Source organism: Belonocnema kinseyi, chromosome 9 (assembly GCF_010883055.1).
Source record: "Belonocnema kinseyi isolate 2016_QV_RU_SX_M_011 chromosome 9, B_treatae_v1, whole genome shotgun sequence".
NCBI lineage: Eukaryota > Metazoa > Arthropoda > Insecta > Hymenoptera > Cynipidae > Belonocnema > Belonocnema kinseyi.
The window spans coordinates 83,849,920-83,876,227 of NC_046665.1; the positions used below are offsets into that span (position 1 = coordinate 83,849,920).

Here is a 26,308-nt window from a genome sequence, read left to right on the forward strand (position 1 = left end):
CTAGGCTAGTGTTCACCGCATGGGCCACCGAGACTCTTCCAGAGTGCGAGGCGGGAATCGAACCCGCAAGCCGAAGGAGTGGGTGCAAAGCCTACGCTTTAGCCCCCACGACCATCGTCTCACTCATAATTTTCAAAGTGTTTAGAATAATTAAAATTTCAAGTTGTACAATATTTCTCGTCTTGAATGTCACTTAATACCACGTGACATAATACTTATTAATAATATAGATTTATCATCTTAACATTTTTCGATTTTGGGTTGAAGATTTAAACTAATAAATATGTTCAAAGTGAAAAACATTTTAATGGGAAATCACAAGCGTGAATAATAGTTCTAAAGGAAGATTAGACTTAAAAAAAAATTAAAAGTTAGGTTTAAAATAAAAAAAAGGCCAAGTTTAAACTATTTAATTGCAATTGGTACAGGAATAAATCCATAATTTAGATAATTTTAATGGTTAGAATGATTTTAATGTTCTGAATTTAAATGTTGAACGATTCATTAAAAATTTTTGCCTTTCATAGGTTTTAATTTTGCAACTAAAATTGATTTGTTTCAATTTGGGAAAGTTTAATTAGCAATTTAAAAAAGATTAGTTTTAAGCGATTAAAAATTACTGTAAATAATTGAAAGTTTAAAGGGTTTTAATATACAAAATTTTTAATATCACACTTTTTGGTGACTATTTATTTTTTCAGTTTAAATTGAAGTTCGCATTCGTTTCTGTTTCAAGGTTCTGGGGTAGATTTTTCTTTTATTTGTAATGTTTGCCATTTAATATTACTATTTAGTTTTAAAGTTTGTTTAGTATAATTCAATTTACTCTTTGACTTTATGAGAATTCGTTTAATTAGCTTTAATGTAAAATTAGAATTTCGTTGTGTAATAACAATTTAAAATTTCTGAATTTCAAATGATTTCAATTAAAAAAATTAAATTAAGTTTTCAATATTAAATTCCTAAATTTTCAATGATCAAATCTTAAAATATTCCATTTCTATGGTTTTGACATTACCCTATTTTCTAATTTTCAGTCTGAAATCATTTAAGTTCTTTATTCTTTAATTTAAAATAAAATTGTTTACTTTGCAGGGCTTTGGTTTAGAAACTTTATACAATTAGTTCCCTTTTCTAATTAAATTGTCAAAAATGGTCCAATAATTTTTCTTCTTTCTGAAGTCTTCAATTCGAAATTATCAATTATTGTTAAAAAATTTTTAAACATAATGTTAAAAAATTGGCTTTAGATTTGATTTATAAATTTTTATATTTTTAAAGTTAGTAAATAAAAATCCAGAGGCGTGAATGCGCGATTTGCGCACGTGAAATTACAGATAGTGCGTAATAAAATGAATCTACGCATTTTTCTTTATCAGATACAAGTTTCTTTATCCTACTTATATGATTTAAAGTCAATTGATCAAAGGGTTTGCTGATGCTTATCGATTTCCGCAAATGATCGTAAATATGAAAGAACTTTGTTTCGCAAAGACAATTAATTTTATTCTAAACCGGGAGATATAAAAAATATTTACCGGGAAAATCGGGAGAAAGCCGGGACACGAAAATTTGAAAAATAGTGGCCACCCTGACTCCGTATAATATTTTTTAAGTCGATAAAATTCTTCAAAAAGCCTTACAATCTATAAAAGTCCAACGAAATCTTTTTAAATCCTTTGGAATTCCTTAAAATCTGCTGCTATGTTTGCTATGTATGTACTTGAAATGTTTTATCCCGTTTGAAATTTTTGTCTTTGAAATAGTTAAAAATCTGTAGAAATAATTTAAAATCCCTTGAAAATAAATTAAATTATTTTATAAGATTTTCTAGAAATCCATTGAAATCCCTTGGAATTTGTAGAATCCCCCAAAATATTTAAAATCCTTGGAAGTTCCTTATATTGAAAACCCTTATGAAATTCTTTGGAATCTTTTAATATAGCTTAAATGTTTAACATTTTTTGAAAAATGAATGTCTTGCAATTATTTTTAATTTCTTGAAAATTGTCGGGAATCCTTTGCATTTTTTTTTATATATTTGAAATCTTTTAAGGCTTTTGGGATCTTGTAGAATTTTTTGAAATCTGTGGAATCCTGTAAAATCTATTTTTTTTCACAAATTCTTCCGACATTTTAACATTATTTATTTCTATACTGATTGTATTTTAATGCTTTACTACAACGATTTTTCTAGAATCGCGAAAAAATTATGCAAAATATTCATAATACTGAAATTATATCCTATACTGAATTTAAATCTGCGAATTTTCAATTTTTATTGAAAATGATGCGAGATATGGAGAAAAAAAAGTTTAGAGCACAAAATTGGTCATTGGAGAAAGAGCTACAAAAATACTCCCTTTCTATTTTTTAATCTCACTTAGTTTTTATGAAAAGTTTATTTTTCAGTTTTAGGAGGTAAAAATTGGGTTTTCAGTTTTATACGAGAGAAAAAAAAATAGAAGAGAAGAAGTATGATTCAAAAGACATTAGAATAGTTTTTCATTTTTAGACAATCTTCTGTATATAGCTATTTATAATTTAAAAAGTTTGTTATCTCAATTTTTAACCATTTTTAATTTGATAAAAGTCTAATCGTACAATTAATCAGGGTTTCTAGTGTCACAAAAATCTTTGAAAACCTGGAAAAATCCTTTAATTTTGATCAGGGACCTGGAATTTTTATTTTTTTACGGAACAAAAATTTGTTTATAAATTTGTTATCTGCTGAAAAATACTGCGTAACTGTTTTTTTTTTTGTAGGCGCGTTTATATGATAATCAGGGTGTCAGGGAATTTTTTTCGAGAGCGATTAATTTTTTGTGTATTAATAATAATATAAAATTAAATATCCATATTTTTTCAATTATAAAAGTAGCTTTATTTTCCTTTATATCATGTTAAACATTTTCTTTTTTATTAAAAATTTATATGTTTTGGTTAAAAACTTTCAACTTTCAACTATTTAATTGAAAATTCCTGTATTTTGTGGAAAATTCAACGTTTTGATTGCGAACTCATTTTTTGTAGGTTGAGATTTCAACGGTTTAGTTAAAAGCTCACATATTTTTTGGAAAATTAAACTCTGGTTAAAAATTTCACTATTTTGTTGAAAATTCATTTTGTTTGGAATATTAACTATTTAATTTTCCGTTCAGAATTAATCTTTTTTTAGGAAATTTAACTTTTTTGTTTGACATTTGTCTATTCCGACAGGAAATTTGACCTTGTGGATTGATATAATTCATTTTTTTAGTTAAAAATTAAACAAATTAAGTTAATTTTTTAAACTGGTAAATTTACTTTTACATTTCTGATTCAAAAATTGTCGTTTGTATTTATAAATTCAAATGTTTATTCAAAAATTCATGTACTTTATTGAAAATTCGTCTTTTTTGGTAGAAAATTAAGGATTTTGGTTGAAAATTTAATTACTTGATTGAAAATTAAGCTCCTTCATGTATTAAAATTTTGATTTTTTAAAATGAAAATTTAACTTTTTTTTTTGAAAAATCGTCTTTTTTGGTGTGAAATTAATGATTTTATTTAAAAAATAATGTAAGTGTCGCAGTAATTGTGACAGTTCTTTTTATCGTGAAACTGGTTTATAATACGCATATATTGTTACAAAAATATGTTAAAAGTAATATTTAATGATGATACTCGTTTATTTTTAGAATTTTATAACAGCCACTATAAATAACATTCGTTCAAATTAAATAGAAAGCAAGAAAATTGGTATCACGATTACTGGTTCGTTTACCTTAAAATGCTTATTCAAAATCAATTTTGGTTCTTGAATATCTATCTTTTTTAATTGAAAATTCTACTTTCTTTAAAATTATTTTTTTTTCAATCGAAAATTAATTTTTTTAAATTGAAGATATAACCATTTGATTGAAAATTCTACTATTTGTTTTAAATTTATATGTTTACAGATTGTCTAGTGACCTTAAAAACCTTGAAAACCTGGAAATCTTCTTGATTTTTTCACTAAAACCTTGCATTTTAATTATTCTTTTTTCTTATTTTTTTTTTATTATGAAAGAAACATCTAGTTTAGAAAAAATCTTTCTGCTGAAAATTTTTTTACTCGTCAATATCTTAATTTTTCTTTTGTTTACTACAGAATAAATAAAGATATTTCAAGGCACTTTTTGTTGAGATGTTCAACTTATAAATTATAAAAATGATTAGTTTAATATTTAGATGTTATTTCAGTTTAAGAATTAGAATAATCTATAGCCATACAACGGATTTTTCTAGGGGTTGACCACTCGGGTTTTGAGCGTGCAACAGGTTTCAAATAAAGATTTCACAGCAATTTCACAAAAATGTTAAAACTTTAAAGACTTAAAGGATTTCCAAGATTTGAAAAGGGGTACAGTACACCTGATTTAAAAGATTTCAAAACTTTGAAACGATTTCAAGAGGTTTTAAAACATTTTAGCAGATTTCAATATATTTCAAATAATTCGATGATTTCAACGAATACAAAAGATTTTTCAAACAAAGATTCAAGAAAGATTTTATAAACATTTAAAAATATTTCACAAAGATTTCAAGGATTTCAAACATTCAAAAAAGGCGTGTACACTATATTAAAAAGTTTTCACAAAAATTCCCCAAAGATTTCGAACATTTCATAAAGATTTGGAACATTTCACAAAGATTTCGAACATTTCACAAAGATTTTAAAACTTACAAAAGAGTTTAAATATTTTAAAAAGGGGATATTAAACCACGTTCCTAAGATTTCAAAACATTTCAAAGTTTTTAAACAATTTCAACATTTTTTAGAAGATATCAAAAGATTTCACGAAGATTTGTAATAATTTAAATAATTTCAACGAATTCACAAATATTACACAAAGATTTCGAACATTTCGCTAAGATTTCGAACATTGCACAAAGATTTAAAAAATTTCAAAATATTTTAAAGATAACAAAACATTTTAAAGATTTTAAATAACTTCAGAATTGTGTAGGAGATGTCAAAAGATTTCACAAAAGTTTCAAAGATTTCTTAAAACATTCATAAAGATTCCAAAACAATACGAGAATTTCAAAGATTTCAACAAGGGTACAGTACACCAGATTTCAAGGATTTCAAACCATTTCAAAAATTATAAACGATTTGAAAATGTTTGACAAAATTTCAAACGATTACAAAAGATTTCCCAAATATTTTAAAGAATTTTTAAGGATTTCAAAAATTTTCAACAAATTTTAGAAGATTTGAAAAGATTTTAATAATTTCAAATGAACAGAAAAGATTTCACCAACAAAGATTAAAGAAACATTTCAAAAATATTTAATAGATTTTATAAAGATTTAAAAAAAAATTCAGAAAGTTTTCGTAGATGTCAAAGCTTTCAAAGACTTAAAAGATTTCAACAAGGGTACAGTACGCCCGATTTCGAAGGTTTAAAAACATTTCAAATATTTTAAACGATATCAAAATTTGTTATAAGATTTAAAAACATTTAACAAAGATTTCAAATATTCCAGTGATTTTAAACGATTACAACAAAATTTCATAAAGATTTCACAAATATTCCAGTGATTTCAAACGAATACAAAATACTTAGAGAAGATTTCACAATTTCTTTAAATAATTCATAAGGATTTCAAAAGAATTTCAAAACATTTCAAAGATTTTAAGCGATTTCAAAAGGTTTCAACACATTTGACAAGATTTAAAAAGACTTCAATGATTTTAAAGAAACAGAAAAGATTTAGCAAATAAAGATTAAAGAAAGAGTTCACAAAGATTTCAAAGATTTCAAAAATTTTAAAGATTTTACAAAAGCTTTTAAAAATGCCAAAAGATTTCTCAAAGATTTAACCAAGATTTCAAGCTTTCACTAAGATTTGTAATACTTCACCAAGATTTTAAAAGATTTCACAAAGATTTTAATGATTTCAAAGACATTACAAAGGTTTAAAAATATTCCTAAAGATTTCACAAAAACGACTCATGATCGCAAAAAATAAAAAATTTGTTTATTTACGATTCGGCATTCTTTAGAAATTTGTCGCCAATAAAAAATGAAATGGCTCATTTTTTACATTTATGACAAACGTTTATTTAATTTTTTGATGTAAAAAAGAAGACCTCGAAAATTTTGATTTCTTGACCTGTAAAACCTGGAAAAGACCTTGAATTTTGTTCCTTAGAATCGCTAGACACCCTGTTTTAATTGAAAATTCATTTCTGCGGTGGTACATTCATCTATTTTATTGAAAATTTCTTTTTGGAATTAATGTTTTTAACTGTCAATTTAAGCAATCCAGGTAAATATTTGATCATCTTATTTGAAAATGCAACCCTTTGGTTGAAAATAATTTTTTAATTGAAAAATTTACTTTCAACTTTTATTTTTAAATTCATCTTTGTATTTTACAAACTCAACAATTTGGTTAAAAATTCAACCATTTTTTCGAAAATTTAATTATTTTATTGAAAATTATTGGATTGGAATTTTTTGTTGAATACTTGGATTCTTTTCCATAAAATCAGAGTTTGGGGATTTGTAAGAAATTTCGCAAATGAAACTTTTTTTTAAGTTATGCTAGAACTAAAAATTCTACTATATTTCGTGAAAAGTATTTTTTCACCCTGAATTAATCATGAACTGATAATTTCATAATTGTCTGGCTAAACATTTTTTATATCTGAAACAATTATATACTTCACCGAAAAACTTTCTTTAATCATGAACATATAAATCCTAATTTCTACTTCTTAAAAGAATAAACACAATTTAAAAAAATGAAGTGAAATTTAAAAGTTTTTCACAAATTATTGCACAACAAAACACAATAATGATTTTTTTTTAGAAAAGGGGCTTAAGAGCTGAAGCAGAAGCTTGGTGGAGAAATTTAACTCCTGGAGAAAGAATATTTATACCTATATGCTTTTTAAATGTTCTCGTATTTATTGCGTGGAGGATACCGGCTTTCAATAAAACCATGAATCTGTACTTCACCTCGAATCCAGCTGCTCGTAAGTAACTTACAAAGAATAAAGTAGCTTTTTAGTTGCTCTATTATATTGTATGAGAAAGGTATTTTCTGGCAAGCTGTACCGCATCCGAAGAAAATTGTAATTACAGGGACATTTTAATCCAGTAGAAAAATTCCCGGTCATTTCCCGTTTCGCACAAATTTTTCATTGTCATTGAAATAAAAAAAAAAATAGAATACTTCAAACTAAACACTTTTTTATTTAGACTAATCTAAACGGAACTTGCTAATTAAAACACTTCAAGTGGAACTCTTTTGCATTTAAAACTTTAAAAATTGAAGCTTAAGCAATTTTTAAATCAAAAATTTTGCATAAAAACGTTCAATAATTTACATTTACGTATAAAATGGACGTTTTTTTCATTTTTCAATTGAACCATTTTCAATTTAATGAAAAATTTCATTTTTCAATTGAACCATTTTTAATTTAATGACAAATTTTATTTTTCAAACATTTATAAATTGAACGGTTCAATGATTTCTGGTTGAAAGGTAGAAAATCAAGCTATCATTTCCAATGCATTAAACTGAATTATGAATCAATATATTTGTAAATTTGTTAAGGTATATTAATTTAAATAATTTTAAGTTACGAACATTTAAATTTGAACATTTACATTTTTTTTCTTTTAATTGAACATTTTATAAATTAGAATAAAAATTATTTTTATTTAAAGTAGTTAAAAATTAATAATTATGCAATTCTTTTTTACATCAATATTTATTTTTAAAGATTCTCTTAAAGTTAATTTTTCATAACAAAAAAGGATTAAAAATTTTCCTAGGAATCGTAGAAAATTTTTAACATTTAAGAAAACTTGTAATCTTCAAATTTTTAAAGATTTTGTTAAAACTTTTGAAATGTTTATAATTTTTCCTAACATTTGTTTTTAATTTATGAATAATTTAAAAACTGTTTTGAGATCTTCTAGATCCAACTTTGAAAATTTTGTAAATCTTTTGAAATGTTTTGAAATATTATTAAAGAAAATTTCGAAATCTTAAAAAATCTACAATTGAAGCCAAATGTGAAGTCCTTTCAAATTTTCAATTATTTTTGATATTCAAGTTTTTCTTATTTTTTGTTTAATTTTGATATATTAAGAAAATCCCCTTTAAATCGTTTAGATAATTTGTTGACAATTTTGGAAATCTGTTGAAACGTTTGGAAATATTTTTTAATAGATATTACCTTAAAATTAAATTTTTAAATACAAAAAAAAAACAGGTAAAAAATTCGTAGGAATCTTAAGAAAATGTTGTTCTTCTCTTTAAAGCTTTTAAAATCCTAAAAAAAGCTTCGAAATGTTGTTTCGAAATCTACAAAAATCTACATTAACAAAATTGTATCTTTTAAAATATTCAATTATTTTTTAAATTGGTTTCAAAACTTTTCATTAAACTTAACTTAACGTTAAAAAAACTTAAAATCGAACTTTTTTAAATTTCATTATATCGTGTGTTAATAAATTTGTGATATTGCAGGTAATTACATAAATTTTTTTTGTTCACTTAGCTGTGCACCCTGGAAAATCTGGAAAATCTGGAATTGTCAGGGAATTATTATACCTGGAAAAACCTGATATGTCAGGAAATTTCGTTTAAAGTCTGGGAATTTTTTCGAGAGTGTGTCTAAATTAAAAAAAAATGTAATATATGATTGAGCAACAATGTTTTTCATTTGTCTGAATGGCTTTATGCTATTGGATTTAACTATTTTGTGTAAATTCAGCTTTTTTCATGGAAATTAATTTTTTTAGTTGAAAAATATAATTTCTATTTTAGGTTAAAAAATAATCTTTGTTAGCTGAAAATTCAAGTATTTGCCTGAAAATACGCTCTTTTTGGTAGAAAATTAATTTTGTTAATTGATAATGCAATATTTTGGTTGACATTTTTTTTCGGTTGAAAAATCTGTTTTATAGTTGAAAGGTCTTCTTTTTGATCGAATTAAATTTTTACAAATTTAAAATTAAAATCTTTTGTCATTGAAAATTCAAGTACCTGTCTGAAAATTTATTTATTTGACTGAACATTAGTTTTTTTGTTTGTTTAAAATTAATTTTTTTTTAATTGAACATTTAGTTAATACAACAGAATATTGCATCATTTTAGTTGAATATTCATCTCTTTGATTGAAAATAAATTTTTTTAACTGAAAAAAAATTTTTTTAAATGAAAATTTATGTATTTAGTTCATAATTCGTATTTTTTTTGGTAGAAAATTAATCTTCTGGGTTGAAAAATCAACTATTCCGGTTGAAGATTCACTATTTTAGTTTAAAATTTAATAACTTGGCTGAATTTTAAACTCTGGTTAAAAATTAATTATTTTGAAAATTAAAATTCAGTATATTAATTGAAAATTCATCTTTTTGGTTAAAAAATTAACTATTTTGTTGAAATTTTGTTTTCTTGTTATTTGAACATTAATTTTTTTAACTGAAAATCTAACTGTTCACTTTTTGTTTAAAATAGATCCTTTTTTTTTAGTATGAAATCGATTAATTTGATTAAAAATTCGCATTTTGCATTAGAAAATTAATCTTCTTGGACGAAAATCTTACTTTTCCGGTTGAAGATTAATAATTTTATTTAAAAATTAATTTTTTATTGTTTAAGATTTATGATTTTAATTGAAAATTCATCACCGCTTGAAAATTTAAGGTTTTATTTTGTTATTTATCTGTTTAAGTTAAAAATTTAATTATTGTTTGAATATTCATGTATTATGTTCAACATTAGTCTTTCTTGAAAGAAATTTAATATAGTACCCACAATAATTTGACGTAAAAAAAAAACAAATTTCGTTACGAATCTCCTTATTTTCCCTGTTTTCAGAGAGTATTTACTGACCTGAAAAATAGTTTGCATTCAATATATTAATCTGTCAAAAATGCTCTGAATTTTTAGTATATGAAGAAAATTGAAAAAAAATGATTATACAAAATTCGTGGACTTTAGGAAGAAATTTAAGAAATAATAAATTATGTTGAAAGTATTATTTATTTATTTAATCTTTCGATGGTGATAATATATTTAAGGCAATCTTGTACAATATTTTTAAAGCTTTTTGAATTGAAAATATTAATAAAATCCCTAGAAACTGATACCATTAAGATATTATTGATTCTTTATTAAAGTTACTTTTAAAAATGAAGAAAATAGCGATTCAATTTTACATATGAATATTTTTATATATTTAGAAGGACTGAAAAAACATTATTTGTAATAAACTCACGAAATTGTCTACATATTCCGAGTTTATGGTTTAAAAAAAAGCGAAATGCTTGAATGAAGCTGTATTTTGGTGTAAGAAATTAATACAGAAAAACTAGCAATGCTGCAGCTCGCTAGAAATACTGAAAATAATTAATCATACCGTCTATTCAGGTATTTTTCTTTGATCAAAGGTGTGGTGGGACTTCCAATGCTACTGTCGACATTTTCGCATTATTCCTTTTGGCACATGGCTATAAATATGTACGTTTTGCACAATATCTCCACCCCGGCAGTTCAGACACTTGGAGCCGAACAATTTGTAGCCATGTATTTAATTAGTGGTGTGCTTGGAAATTTCGCCAGTCACATGTACAAAGTATATTTAAATCAAGCTGGACAATCATTGGGAGCGGTAAGTATTTATTAAAGGGCTGATCGGAGAAAAGCCGGGAATTTTTTTTGAAGCCGAAAATTTTAGGGTTTCTTACCCCCGGGTGGAAATTTTTATAGTTTCGCTCGAATGAAATCCGTCGTACTTTTTCCGAGGAGTGGTAGTGAGGGGAAAGTAGTGAAAATGGGGGGCGGGGCAAAAGTATGTGAATTTATATTTAATTAATTTCTTACCGGCACCTTTAGCTTTCATTTTTTATTAAACATTGATCTTTTTCAGTTAAAAATGTACTATTTTGTTAAAAATTCATGTATTTCGGTAGAAATTTCATTTTTTTTCAGAAATTTATTTTTTTGTGTGTTAAAAGTGCAACTGTTAAGTTGAAAATTAATCAGTCATGTTTGAGGATTCAGCTATTTTGTTGAATATTTGTGTTTTTTTGTGTGTAAATTTAACTAGGTTTTATTTTTAATTAATTTTTTTGGGGGGTTGAAATGTCAACTATTACATTTTTCGTTGGGAATTTATCTTTTTAAGTTGAGCATTCATCATTTTCATTGAAAATTTCTTCGATTGAAAATTCTTTTTTGTTTTATTTTGTTAAGAGTTAATTTTTTTAAACTGGAAATTTAATTAATCCCTTTTTTGTTGAAAATTTATATCTTTTAAGTCGAAAATTTAAATATTTGGTTGAAAATTTATGTATTTTGTAGAAAACTTCTTTTTTTTTGTAGAAAATTTTTTTTTTTTTGAAAATTCATTGCTTTAGTTCAAAATTAAACATCTCACTAAAAATTAAAATATTTATTTTATGCTTGAAAATGTATATTTTTTAGTGGGAATTGCATATATTTTGTTAAAAAATTCTCCGTTATTTAATAGAAAATTAATCTTATTGATTGAAAATTCAACTATTCTGCTTCAGAATTGTCATCTTTTTGGTTGCAAAAGTAGTTATTTTTTTAATTCATAATAATTATTTTTTTATAAATAATTTTTTTAACGGAAATTGAATTATTTTGTTGAAAATGTGTCATTTTTAAAAGTTAAAGTCAGTTTTTTGTTAAGAAAATTAACTAATCCAGTTGAATATTACATAATTATATTTGAAAATTCATATCTTTGCTTAAAAATTAATTTTTTAAATGAAAATATAACTATTTGATAAGAATTTCAACTATTTTTTTAATTGAACGTTGATCATTTTAGTTACAAATTAATTTCTTTGTTTGAAAATATAAAGATTTTGTTGAAAATTTGGGTTTTTTGTTTGAATTAAAATAAAATAAAATCATTGGTTGAAATATCTACTGTTAAATTTTTCGTTGAGAATTTATCTTTTTTGTTTTAAACATGCATCATTTTAGTTGAAAATCTCATAGATTCAACATTCTTTCTTTTTGTTGAAAATTAATTTTTTAACTGTGAATTTAAATATTCAATTTATGCTTGAAAATTTATATTTTTCATTTAAAATTGCACATATTTTGTTAAAAATTATATATTTTTTTAGTAGAAAATATATCTTTTTGGTTTATAATTCAACTATTACAGTTGAAGGTGTATCTTTTTTGTTTAAACTTTGTATCTTTGGTTGCAAAAGTAACTATTATTTTAAATTCGTTATTCTATTATAATTTTTTAAACCGAAAATTGAATTATTTTGTTAAAACTGTGTCTTTTTTATTTATAATTAGTTTTTTTATTTAAAAATGTATCTAATCCAGTTGAATATTCCTTAATTATAGTCGAAATTTTATATCTTTGGTAAAAAGTTTTTTTTTTACTGAAAATTTAACTGCTCAATTTTTGCTTGAAAATTCAACTTTGAAAGGTGAAGATTTATCTTTGTAGCTTTAGGTTTTGGTTGAAAAATCATTTTTTTAACGGAAAATTGATTTATTTGTTTAAAAATAATTCTTTAAATCTAAAATTAGTTCATCTAGTTGAATATTCAATAATTATAGTTGAACATTCATATCTTTGGTTCGAAATTAATTTTTTTACTGAAAATTTAACTGCTCAATTTTTGGATGCAAATTTATATGTTTTGGTAGAAAGTCAACTATTTGATCGAAATTTGAACGAATTTCTTATAAGTTCACTGTTTAAATTGATGATTCATCATTTTAGTTAAAAATCTCTGATTCAAAATGCTTTTTTTTGTCGAACTTAATGCAGTATCCAGCCTGTCATCGATAAAGTTCGAAAAATGTTTCTTTGGCTCTTAAAATTTATCTGCGAAACTGAAATACAATTTTAAAAAATAATCTTGTTTCAGTCTGGCTCTATAATGGGCGTCCTCGGGTATACATGTACCCAATTTCCATCAGCGGAGCTTTGTTTAATCTTCCTTCCCATGTTTACATTCTCAGCATCGCAGGTACTTTCCAATTTAAAGTATATTATTTTTAATTATTCAAGTTTTCAAAAATTTGTTTATATTTTTTTAGGCATTGAAAGCTGTAATTGCTTTAGATTTAGCGGGTGCTATTATGCGATGGAGGGTTCTTGATCACGCTGCGCATCTTGGTGGTGTTTTTACTGGCATGTGAGTATACAATAAATTTGAAAAATTGAATTTTTGATCAACTGAAGTTGAAGTTTGGGGGCTATTCAGAAATTACGTAAGGAATTTTTATGAAATTTTAAATGTACATGAAAATTCTGTTAATTAAATAAATGTGGTCAACAAAATTTATTAGTGTAGTTGAAAATGTTATTATTTGGTTAAAAATAAACTTCTTTTGTTGAAAATTCTTAATGTTCAATTAAAAAATTCATCTTTTTTGTAGAAACTTCGTCATTTTGGCATTATTTTTTCCCGAAAAGCCTTATATTTAAAACGTTGGTTTAAAAGTTACAATGTTCGTTGAAATATCAATTACTATATTTTTCGTTAAGAATTAATTATTTTTAGTTACAAAACCTTTTCTGTTGTCTTTTTTTTGTTGTTGAAAATCAATTTTTTTGACTGAAAATTCACTTTTTAATGTTGGATTAAAAATTAATTTCTTTGGTTGGAAATTTCACGACTGTGTTGAAAATGATTTTTTTATGATTTAAAATTAATTTTCGAAATTGAACATATAATTATCCCATTTCAGCTTCAAAATTGATCTTTTATAGATAACATTTTTTATTTTTGGTGCTGTTTAAAACTCGTGCTTGGAATATTGAAAATTCAACTGTTGGGTTGAAAATTCTTTGTGTCTTTGTTCAAAATTAGTTTTTTAAACTGAACATTTACTTTACATTTAGTTGAACTGCTTTGTTGAAAATTCTTTTTTATCATGATTTAAAATTATAATTTTCGAAACTGAAAATGCAATTATTCCATTTCTGCCTCCAAATTGATCTTCTTTAGATGAAAATTTATTTTTGTTGTTTAAAGCTCGTCTTTGGGGGGGGGGGGTAAAATTCAAATATTATGTTCGAAAATTCAACTGTTGGGTTGAAAATTCTTTATATTTTTGTTAAAAATTAATTTTTTAACTGAAAATTTACTTGCCAATGCTGGACTGAATATTCATTATCTTTTTTAGTTGAAAATTTATTTTTGTTTAAAACTCGTCTTTTCGACTGATCGATTAAAATTTCATTTTTTATGAAGATTTATATTTTTTAGTTAAAAGTTCGTGTATTTTATTCAAAATTTATCTTTTTGGGTGAAAAAACAACTATTTGTTTAAAAGTTAGTTTTTTTGTTTGAAAATTTAACAGTTTTGTTGAAAATTCGTTTTTTATTTCATTTGAAAGTAATTTTTTTCCTAAAAACGTTTTCTTGTAAATTCATCATTTTAAAATGAACTCAACTATTGCTGACTTAAAATAAAAATATTTTTTTGTGGAAATATCAACTATAACACTTAATTGAGAGTTTCTTATTATTTTGGATTGAAGATTCAATTATTTGATTAAAAATTCAACTATTTTTTAAACATGCTTTTTTCGGTTGAAAATGGTTTTTAACTGAAAATGGAATTATTCCATTTTTGTTTAAAAGCCTACCTTTTTGGGTTGAAAAGTTAACTATTTGTTCGAAAATGTATGTCTTTTGTTTAAAAATAATCGTTTTTTGCTTAAAAATGCAACCGTTTGGTTGTAAATTCTTCTTTTATATATAAAATTAATTTTTGAAATTTAAAATATAATTCCATTTATGCCTTAAAATTTACCTTTTTTAGTTGAAAATTTATTTTTGTTGTTAAAACTCGTCTTTTCAGGTTTAAAATTAAATTAAAATTTCTGTATAGAAAATGAATCTTTTTTGTTAAAAATTCAACTGTTTGGTTAAAAACAATTAATTTGTTTGCAAATTTTACAATTTTGTTGAAAGTTCATTTTTTTCGTTTGAAACTAATTTTTTTTCTGAAAACTATTGCCGATTTAAAATAAAAATATTTTTGTGTGTGGAAATATCAACTATAATACTTTGTTGAGAATCAATTATTTTGTTTAAAATTAACTATTTTGCTCAACATATCTTTTTTTGGTTAAAAATTGTTTCCACTGAAAATCGAATTATTCCATTTTTTGTTCAAAATTGATCTTTTTGCGTGGAAAACTAAGTATTTAGTTGAAAATTCATGTCTTGTTAAAACTTCGTTTTTTTTTTTGTTAAAAATTCAACCCGTTTGGCTGAAAATGTACTATTTTGTTGACTTTTTTTTGGTTAAAAATAATTTTTTAACTTAAAATTTAACTATTTTATTTCTGTTTGAAAATTAGTTTTCTTAGTTGAAAATTCATGTATTTTTCGAAATTTTTCTTGTTTGATAGAAAGTTCTTCTTTTTGGTTAAAAATTAGTTTTTGTTTGTTTTGAAAATGTATTTTTTAATTAACATATTTTTTAAATTGTAATTATTTTATATATTCTTGGAAATTGTTCGTTTTTAGTTGAACATTTTGCATAAGATGTTTTTTTTCTGTTGACTGGAAAATCTTTCTTGTTTAAAATTAAACTCTTTTGTTAAAAATATTCCTCTTTTGGCTTTGAAAATTTGTCTGGTTTGATTGAGGATTCGACTAATTTTATAAAAATTCGTATTTCTAGTTTGTTTAATTAAACTGAGCTTGATTGGTATTCAAAATATTTTTTGATAAACTCAACTTTTTTGTTGAAAATGCGTATTTTTTGCTTCAAAATATAACCGTTTAGTTGAAAATTGAACTATTCTGTTGATTTTTTAAATTCAAATTTAACTATTTTATTTATGCTTGAAAATGTAGCTTTTTTATTTAAAAATTTACGTATTTTGGTGAAATTTGTGTTATGCGATACAAAGTTTTTCTTTTTTGTTAAAAATTACTTTCGCTTTGTTGAAAATTAATTTTTCTTAATTCAAGTTATTTTATTAAATTCGACATTTTGGATGAGATTTTTTTCCTTTTTGTCTGGAGAATCTTTCTTGGTTGAAAACTCAACTCTTTTGTTAAAAATTTTCCTCTTTGCTTTGAAAAATTTGTCTGGTTTAGTTGAGGATTAAATTAATTTTTGGAAAATTCGTATTTTTTGTTTGTTTAATTAAACTGAGTTTGATTGGTAATCAAAATATTTTTTGAAAAATTGAACTTTTTTTGTTAAAAATTCCTTTTGTTTTTTGAAAACTAATTGTCTCAACTGAAAATTTAATTCATCCATTTTTGGTTCAAATTTCATGTAATTTACGCATGACTTCCGTAATTTGTGGATGCCACCCTTATAAAATTGTGTATATTTGTCATTAAAAGTATTAGAAAAAATCTTATCACCTGAAAGAAAAATGTATAACATTAAGATTTTGTAGCAACCCTATATTAAATGTATTTTAAAATGAAATAATTAAAATAATTTTTATTTCCTTATAAATAAAAAAAAATTGATTTTACAGATTGTGGGAGAAGTGGGTGAATGCAAACATCTGGCAAAAGCGCAAACCTCTCCTAATGATCTGGCACAAATTTCGAGAACCTCCACGCTCAAACTGAAAAATCCCTTTTCGACATTTTATTGGAAATTTCCAAAGCGCCGCGCGACGAGAGCGAGAGAAACGACTAGATTGCAAATGAAGAGAAAGTGTAAATTCAATATTTTTACTGTTAACTTGGATCGTTATCGCGACTCAGGGTGCATGAGTGTATAAAGTATTAAAAAAATCATAACATTATAAACACTCGACCAGCTGACTTTTCAGCAATATTTTTATTTCATCAGTTTGGTGAACAATTTACAACGATAGACAGAAACTTGACTTAAAAAAGAGAAGTTGATTAAAAAAAATGGTACAAAAATTACAAAAGTATATTATAGTTTTATTCTGCTTTTGTCTGCCGCTAAAATTACTCGTTTATAAGAATTTTTTCTCAACTTTTGAGATATTTTGCATGATGTTTGATGTGGTCTTCGATGAAGGATGCAATGAAGAAATAACTGTGATCATAGCCCTCTTCCATTCTGAGCACCAACGGCATTCTGGCGGTATGTGCTGCTGCTACCAAATTTTCAGGTAAGAGTTCTTTGGGATGGAAGTTGTCTTCTCTGCCCTGTGAAAACAAGTAATTCCAATTTCCCATTAAAAAAAAATAATTTCCCTTTTTTTCAAGAAACTTTCCCCTTTTCTAGTTTTTTTTTTCACTTACAATTAATATTATTCTTATTATCATTATATTATTATATTATATTATTATATATTATATTATTATTATACTTATTATTCACGACAATTATCAATTTTAGTTTCGGATTTTGAAAAAAAGTAGCCAATCATGGAATTTCGGCAAGAAGTAACTGTGAAATATAATCAGGGCTGCTTACAAGCCTCTATTAGCAGGGTGACGACTTGACCGGGAAACCGGGAATTTGACAAATTTTTATTTTTAAAAATCTGCCCAAGTTTGATTTCAACAGTTTTTTTTTAATAATCAGTTAAATTATTATCTTTTTCAATTATGATATCATTCAGTTTATGATGCGTAATTTGAAAATATTCCACTTAATAATTTTCCACTTTGAAATTTAATTTTTAGGCGTACATTTTTCATTGAAAGAATTTTAAAATGCAGTTTTAAAGAATTAAAAATTAGAAACATTTCATATCGTACTATTTTGAATAAAAAACCCTTTTCGTTGATCAAATGTGAATTTAAATTATAATGATTTTAAAAATTGAACTCTGTATTATGGATTAGAAAGAAAAATAATTGATTTTACAAGACGATTCGAATTAAAATTTTATAAACTATTTTCATTTTTTAAATAATTTCAAAATAGTATATTTACAATTATTTAAAGACTTTTATTAAATTTAAAATATTGTTTTAGTCTAAAATTTAAAAAGATACACTTTTTTAATTAAGAAAAATAACAGTTGCTTAATGTTTAGAAATATTTGATTGTTCATGTAAAATTAGTAAGTGTAAATCAAATATTCGAAACTAAAAAAAAAAACTAAACTTTGAACGTTACAATTTTTATTGTTCTGTTCGAAAAAATGTAATTTACAAGTAAAATTGTTCAATTTTGATGTATATTAAATATTGCACACTTGTAATTTCCAGAAAAAAATTTGAGTAAGTTGAAGAAATATTTGAAAAGTCTGAAAAGATTCAAAATTAATTAGAAATTTGAAATGATTTCAAATAATTCAAACGAAGTGTGTACGTATGTCCACAAAATTAGGCTATTCGAACTGAAATTTCGGTGCAAATAGCCCACTGTTTAATTTAAAAGAAAATGGAGATTTTTTCAGATTTCGAACTAAAAATTTAGAAGCTTTCTAAGAATTATTCATAAGAATAAAATATATTTGATTAAGATTCCTAGGAAAATTGAAAATGACTTTATTTTGAGAAATTAATTTTAATAGAATATTTAAAAATATTTGCAAAATTGTTAAAAATAAATGTGGAGTACTTTAAGGAGATAATTTTTATTTTATAGGATGTAAAAAAAATTTAGGGTAGAATTCGAATCATTTCAAAAGATGTTTAGAAATTCTGAAAAGATATAAAAAATAATGTAAAATATGAATAAATGTAAAAAATGTAGATGTGTCAAGATTTAAAAATAAAATTTGGAAGCTTTTTAAAGATTTTTGAACTATTTAAAATGAAAATAATTTTAATTTTAATTTAACAAAAATTGAGTATATCAAAAAATGCAATTCTCTAATTGGAATATTTCTAGCTTAAAACTGCTTAATATGATTTGTATCTCAGATTTTATTACTTCAAATAGAATCATTTAAGCTTTAGATTTCGAATTTTTTAATTTCATTGAGCATGACACATTTTTGCGAACCGGGAAATGACCCGGAACTTTATTGCCCGTGAAAAAACCAGGAAATTACGGGGAATTTAATTAAAAATCGGGAATTTACTTCTGATCGTAGAAAATCCAAGTTTTAATTTATTTAACTATTAAAAATAGAAAAATTAACTATTTTGCTGAAAATCTGATTTTTGTTGTTGTTAAGAATTAGATTTTTAACAGAAAAGTTAACCATTTTATTTTCAGTTGAACATGTATCTATTTTGGATGCAAATTCAGCTATTTGGTTGCAAATTTATATGTTTTATTCGTAAATTAAACTGATCGTTTGAAAACTGATGAATTATGTCAAAAATTCTCCTTTTTTGTAGAAAATTTATCCTTTCTTGTTTAAAAATTCATCATTTCGGTTATAAATTAAAGTATTCTAGTTAAATATTTATCATTTTAATTGGAAATTTATCTTTTAGGTTGGAAATCAAATTATTTGGATGAAAGTTAAATTCTTTGTTTAAAAATTCATTTCTTTAGTTGAAATGTGAGAAATTTCATGGAAAACTTCGTTTTTCTTCGGATGAAAAGGAATTTTGTTGCCGAAAATTTAGTTATTTTGTGGAAAATCTGAAGTTTTTTTTGTTGAAAATTATTATTTATTTAAACTGAAAATGTAACTATTATTGAAGTTGAATATTCCACAATTTTAGTTAAAAACTTATCTCTTTAATTGAACATTCTTTTTTTGACTGAAAATTTAATTATTCAACTATTGGCTGGAAAATGATCTTTTTTAGTTGAAAATTAATATTTTTTGGTAGAAGTTAATCTTCTGGGTTGAAAATTTATTTCGTTGGTAAAAAATTCAATTATTCTAGTAAAAAAGTTAATTATTTTGTTGAAAATTTGTCTTTCTAGTTTAAAATTTAACTATTCCAGTTAAAAATTTAACTTATTCCAAATGAATATTCCATAGTTCTAGTTGGAAATTCATGTGTACGGTTGAGCATTATTTTTTTAAGCTAAAATGTAATTATTTGAGTCTTGGTTAACAATTTTTTTTCTAGTCAAAATTAATTTTTTGTCGAAAATTCATCACTCAGATTCAAAATTGAACTATTTTCGTGAAAATCCATTATTTTTGGTTAAAAATTAATTTTTTTCAACTAAAAGTTGAAATTTGGTTCCAAATTAGCTTCAAAATTAATTAATTTGCGGGTATTTTTTAAACTTTCCTAGAAATTTTTTATAGATTTCAATAATTTGAAGGGATTTTAGGGTATGTTTTAAAAACTTCTAGGACATTTATAAGAGCCTTTAAATGGAAATATTTTAGGGATTTTTAAGCGTTTGAAATATTTGAGGATAAGATTTTTGATTACATTTTTCAGGATTTTAGAAAATAGATCATAGAATTTCACAGTATTTTATATCTTAGTAGACATCAAAGAATTTAATCACAGGAAGTGAGGTATTTCATAGGATTTTAAAGATTTGGAATTTATCCTGAATTCTTATTAATTTATTCAAACTTCATTTAAATTCTCTTGAATTTGTTATGAATCACTTGAGTTCATCTAAATTTACTCGATTCTACTTAATTGAATGTATTTTTGGAATTTTTAAAAGTTTGGATTCAATTGATCCTGAGGATCAATTGATAAAAAGTTGATATGATATTAAAGTATTTTTTCAAATTTCTCGGTATTTTCAGGAGCTTTTAAAAAAGTCAAAATTTTCTAAAGAATTTAAAATATTTTAGATTATTTACAGGACCTATAATGATTTAAGATATTTTAAAAGATTCAAAGGGATTTTACCAAATGACAGATTTCATGTAATTTTACGGGATTTTATAATATTTTAATGGATTCAAAAAAAATTAATCACAAGAAGTGAGGGATTTCGTAGAGTTTTAAAGATTTTAAGAGATTTTGAAATATTTTTCGCAATTAATTTGGAATTTGCCCTGAATTTTTAACATTTCATCAAATTCTTTTAAATTCTCTTTAATTTTTCTAAACTGACTTCAAACTCAATTTAATGATTTTTTTCATGCTTTGAATGCAATTGATTATTTTTTTAATTCAGTTAATTTTTTAAGATTTTTATTCACACACACACACACACACACACACACACACACACACACACACACACACACACACACACACACACACACACACACACACACACACACACACACACACACACACACACACACACACACACACCTTCTTTGGCTAGAAATTATTAGGGTTTCAAAGATTTGAAAATATTTTAAGTTTTATTTTAGAATTCACATTGAATTCTTTTACATTCGTTGATCATGGATTCTTGTAACCTTACCATGAATTCTTAGGCATTTATTTTAATAAGAAAATCCAACTATTTGTCGTTGAAAATTAATTCCTTTTACTTGAAAAGTCTACTATTAAAATTTTGATGGAGAATTCATATTTTATGGTTTATCATTTTATTGAAGTCATATTTTTCGGGGTCGAAAATTGAACTATTTTGTTGAATATTCGTCCTTTTGGGTAGAAAATTCGTATTTTTGAAGTCAACTATATTTTCAAAACTTAATCTGTTTTGTTAAAAAGTAATCTTTTTAATCGAAAAATAGACTGTTGTTGGATAGAAAATTCTTCCTTTTGGATTGAAAATTCTTGTTTGATAGAAGTCTTCTTTTTAATTTAAAGTCAATTTTTTAAAATAAAAAACTTCTATTATATTTTTGGTTCAGTATCCATCTCTATTGGTTAACATTTTTATTATTTTGTTGAAAGATCAACTATTTGGTGCAAATGTAATTTTTTTCGGTGCAAAATTCAACTACTTGGTTGAAAGTTGAATTACTTTGTAAAAATTAATTTCGTTGGCTGAAGATATTTTTTGGTTTAAATTCAAGCTCTTTATAGAAAATTCGGCTTTTTAGCCTGGAAATTCCACAATTTGGTGAAATTTGTTTCTTCCTTAATTGAAAAATATTTCTTGGTTCAGGGTTTAATTCCTTTGTTGAGAATTCATCTATTTTGTTAATAATTTTAATAATAATAATATTAATTAATAAATAATATAATAATAAATAATATGAATATAAATATAAATAATAATAAATATTAATTAAATATAATAATAATCTTTTAATTCAAAAATTTATTTTTTGGTTAAAAATTAAATTTTATTGTTAAAAAAAATGATCTCTTGTGCTTGTAAGTTCAAATATCTGGTTGAAAATTAAGTTGTTTATTAATTTAAAGTAAAATTTATTGAATTAAATTAATTTTCATCTTTCTTGGTTGAAAATAAACTTTCTCGTTAAAAATTAATTTTTGGTTTGAAGATTAATCTTTTCGGGGTTACAAGTCTAAATTATCGAAAAAAATCGACTTAAAATCTTGGAATAGGGTACCTACATTAATTTTATTAGCAACAATTTATGTCCCTATTATCCTCCTATCTTCGCGAAAAATAACCCTATTTCCCCTGTTTTGAAATCACTTTTGGGCTTTAAAATCTGAAGTATTTATTTTTTCAACCCTGTTTTTTTCCATATAATTGACTGGATGTTATACCTGATCGATGAGAATATCTAAGGGTGGTCCGTTGTAATTTTTCACGAGTTCCGTGGCATCCCAGTCTTTCCACTGACCCTCGTTTTCGCCCAAATATCCTAAAAAGGCTTTTTGTCCCCAAGGACTGTTCATTGGATTGCAAATTGGAGCGAATGCTGACACTGTTTTGTACTGGCCAGGATTTTTTAAACAGCAAATTAAAGCACCATGGCCTCCCATACTGAAAATATTTTATTTAATAAATTATAGTTTTTCATGAAGCGCATGATTATTCCTCAAATTTTATTTTCCCTAATGTTTAATTTCCTGAAATACATAATTACATATGACCAACAAACAATTTATTAAAATTTTTATTGAACCGATTTGTCAATTCGACTATTTTTTGTTCTTCCGAATTACCATTTGCCATAATTTTTATGTTTTTGTATTACGACTTGGCATCATTTTTATTACTATGAATTGTTGTTCAGCATAATTGTTATTTTTCAAAGTTCTACTTTCCCTTATTTCCATCTTTTCCGATTTTTCAAAAAATTTCCTCTAATTCCCCCTCTTCTTAAGAAACTGCCCTTTTTTCGCTTAAATGCGAACTAAATTAATAGAAATCGGTAAGAAAATACAACTATTTTTCGCTGACAGTTAATTCCGTTAGATTGAAAAGTCCTCTATTATATTTTCGGTTCAGAATTATCTTTTGGTTAAAAATTGTACTACTCTGTTAAAAATCTAATAATTTGGTTTAAAATGCAATTTTGTTAAACAGCAATCTTTTTGGTCAAAAAAGCAACTGTACTTCGTTGAGAGTTGAACTACTTTGTTAAAGATTCATTTTCTTTTGTTGGAAAATTGAACTATTTGAAAATTAGTTTTTTCTTAGTAATATTATATTTTTAACTGCAAATAAAACTATTCCATTTTTGGTTAAAAATTCATCTTTTTTCGTTGAAATTTCAACCAAAATTAGTCAAAAGCTGAGCTAATTTCTTAAATATACGCTTTATTGGTTGAAAATTTAATTGTTTTGTTAAAAAAAAAATTGTTTTATGGTTGCAGTTTTAACTATTTTGTTCCAAAAAATTGTTTTATTGTTGCAGTTTTAACTATTTTGTTGAAAATTAGTCTTGTATGGTAGAAAATCTATCTTCTTTATCGAAAATTCATCGTTTGTATACAAAATTCAACTACTTGGATAAAAATTCACTTGTTCGGTTGATTCATTGTTTTAATTAAAAATTTATCTTTTTGGTTAATAATTCTTTTTTTTTCAAAATTTAATTACTTAGTTGAAACTAGAACTATTTAAAAAAAATGTTGTTGCTTGATCATTTACTATTTTGGCTGAATACTCTATTTTTTGGTGGAAAATTTACATTGTTTTAAAATTCTTGCTTTAGCTGAAAATTTATCCTATTAATCAAAAACCCTTTTTTGGTTGAAAATTGTTTCTTTTTTTTTGTATAAAATTCCCCTATTTAGTTAAAAATAACCTTTTTTTTGCTGAAAATGAACTTTTTAGTTGAAAATTCAACAATTTAGTTCAAAAAATTTTTTTCTCTTGACTGAAAAATCTTTCTTTGTTGAAACTTCATCTTTTTGGTTTAAAAATTAATCTCTTTTGATAGAAATGTTATCGTTTTTGGTTTAAAACTCAACTCTTTAGTTGAAAGGTCATTTCTTTTGGTAAAACAGAGTCTTCTGGATTTAAAATTTATATTTTGAGTCGAAATTTCAACTATTTGGTTAAAAATGTACTTTTTTAGTTGAATATTTATCATTTTAGCTGAAAATTTATCTTTTTGGTTGAGGATTCACTTTTTTGGTTAAAAATCTAACTACTTAGTTAAAAGTTTAACTATTTCGTGAAAACTTGTTTGTTTTTTTGTTAATTCTTTATCGTTTTATTTGAAAAGCCTTCTTTTTTGGGTAAAAATTTAACATGCTTTTCGAAAATTCTTTTTTTTTTGTTAATTCATTATTTTAGTTAAAAACTCTTTTTTTGTTGAATATTCAATAATTGGGATAAAATTATTTTCTTTCTTTATCAAAAAATCTTTTTTGTATTTGGTAAAAATTTGGGTAAAAATTCGTTTGTTCGGTTGATTCGTTATTTTAATTAAAAATTTATCTTTTTGGTTAAGAATTATTTTGTTTTCAAAATTCAACTACTTAGTTGAAACTTGAACTATTTCTTTAAAAATAAATTTGGTTGCTTGATCGTTTACTATTTTAATTCAATACTCTTTATTTTTTGGTTGAAAATTTTTTCTTGTTTTACAGAAAATTGCCCTATTTAGTTAAAATAGAACTTTTTAGTTGAAAATTCAACAATTTAGTTCAAAAATTTTTTCTGTCTTGACTGAAAAATCTTTCTTGGTTGAAAAAGTTTCAACCATCATTAAAAAAAGTACATTTTTAACCAAATATTTGGAATTTCGACTAAATATATAAATTTTAAATCCAGAAGATTATGCTTTACCAAAAGAAATCAATTTTCAACTAAAGAGTGAAAACGATAAAATTTCTATCAAAAGATATTAATTTTATCAATTTCACTCTTTAGTTGAAAATTGATTTCTTTTGGTAAAACAGAGTCTTCTGTATTTAAAATTTATATTTTGAGTCGAAATTCCAACTATTTGGTTAAAAATGTACTTTTTTAGTTGAAGATTCATCATTTTACCTGAAAATTTATCTTTTTGTTTGAGAATGCATTTCTTTGGTTAAAAATGTAACTACTTAGTTAAAAGTTTAACTATTTCGTGAAAACTTTTTTGTTTCTTTATTAATTCTTTATCATTTTATATGAAAAGCTTCTTTATTGATTAAAAATTTAACATGTTTGTTGATAATTCTTTTTTTTTTTTTTTGACGATTCATTGTTTTAGTTTAAAACACTTTTTTTTGTTAAAAGACATACTTTCCGGTTAAAAATGAAACTATGTAAAGAAGTCGACTTATTGGCTTGAAAATTCAATAATTGGGTTAAAATTATTTTCTTTCTTTATCAACAAATCTTTCATGTTTGAAACTTTATCTTTTTGGGTTGAAAAACCTTCATTTTTTGGTTGAAAATTTAACAAGCTTGCAGAGAATTTGACTTTTTGTCTCGAAAATTCAACCATTTGTTTACTATTGTTTCTCTCTTGACCAATGAATCTTTTTTTTTTGTTGAAACTTCGTCTTTTTTTTCGTCTGTTTGGTTTGGTTTGATAGAAACTTGATTGTTTTTAAAAATACAAATGTTTTGTTTAAAATTAATTTGTTGTAGTGGCGGATTTAACAATTTTGTTGAAAATTCGTCCCTTTTGATTAAAAGTTTAATTGTTTGGTTATCAAATAATATTATATATTGAATGCAAACTATTTGATTGTTAATTAACTTTTTAACGTTGAAAATTCGTCTCTTAGACTTGAAAAATCAACTATTTGGTGAAAAAGGTATCCTTTTTTGGTTAAAGTTTAATCTGTTATGTTTAAAAATTCGACCATTTGATTGAAAATTGATATTTCTATTTTGAAATTTTAACTATTTGGTTAAAAATGCAATTGTGTAAAAATTCTTCTCGTTTGATTAAAGTTCAACTGTTTGGTGTAAAATGAATTTTTATTTTTGAAAATCCAACTATTTGTTTGAAATTTTATCTTTCGTGGTTGACAATTGAATTTTTTGTTGTTGAAAATTGGTCTGTTTGTGTTTAAAAGTCAACTTTTTTCTAAAACATTCGACTTTTTAGATTGAAAACGCAATTCTTTTGTTAAAACCAGATTTCTTTTGGTAGAAAATGAATAGTTTTCAGTTTAAAATCCAACTATTTTGTCGAAAATTCAAAATATTT

General features: G+C 24.2%; 2 protein-coding genes across 5 annotated transcripts in view; one reads left to right on the plus strand and one right to left on the minus strand.

Annotated features, from left to right (window-relative positions):
- LOC117179940 (presenilins-associated rhomboid-like protein, mitochondrial) overlaps nt 1–16,919 on the plus strand; it is a 25,159-nt gene extending 8,240 nt beyond the window's left edge. For both annotated transcript variants that reach the window (XM_033372172.1, XM_033372171.1), the window contains 5 exons: nt 6,847–7,012; nt 10,446–10,666; nt 12,927–13,028; nt 13,099–13,196; nt 16,520–16,919. In XM_033372172.1, the coding sequence (XP_033228063.1) occupies nt 6,847–7,012; nt 10,446–10,666; nt 12,927–13,028; nt 13,099–13,196; nt 16,520–16,616 (684 nt within the window). In that variant the 3' untranslated portion in view covers nt 16,617–16,919. The remainder of the gene's footprint in view (nt 1–6,846; nt 7,013–10,445; nt 10,667–12,926; nt 13,029–13,098; nt 13,197–16,519) is intronic.
- Nucleotides 16,798–26,308, minus strand: part of LOC117179941 (S-formylglutathione hydrolase) — a 26,167-nt gene continuing 16,656 nt past the window's right edge. For all 3 annotated transcript variants that reach the window (XM_033372173.1, XM_033372174.1, XM_033372175.1), the window contains exons 4-5: nt 22,470–22,689; nt 16,798–17,171 (exon numbers count right to left, since the gene is read on the minus strand). In XM_033372173.1, the coding sequence (XP_033228064.1) occupies nt 16,992–17,171; nt 22,470–22,689 (400 nt within the window). In that variant the 3' untranslated portion in view covers nt 16,798–16,991. The remainder of the gene's footprint in view (nt 17,172–22,469; nt 22,690–26,308) is intronic.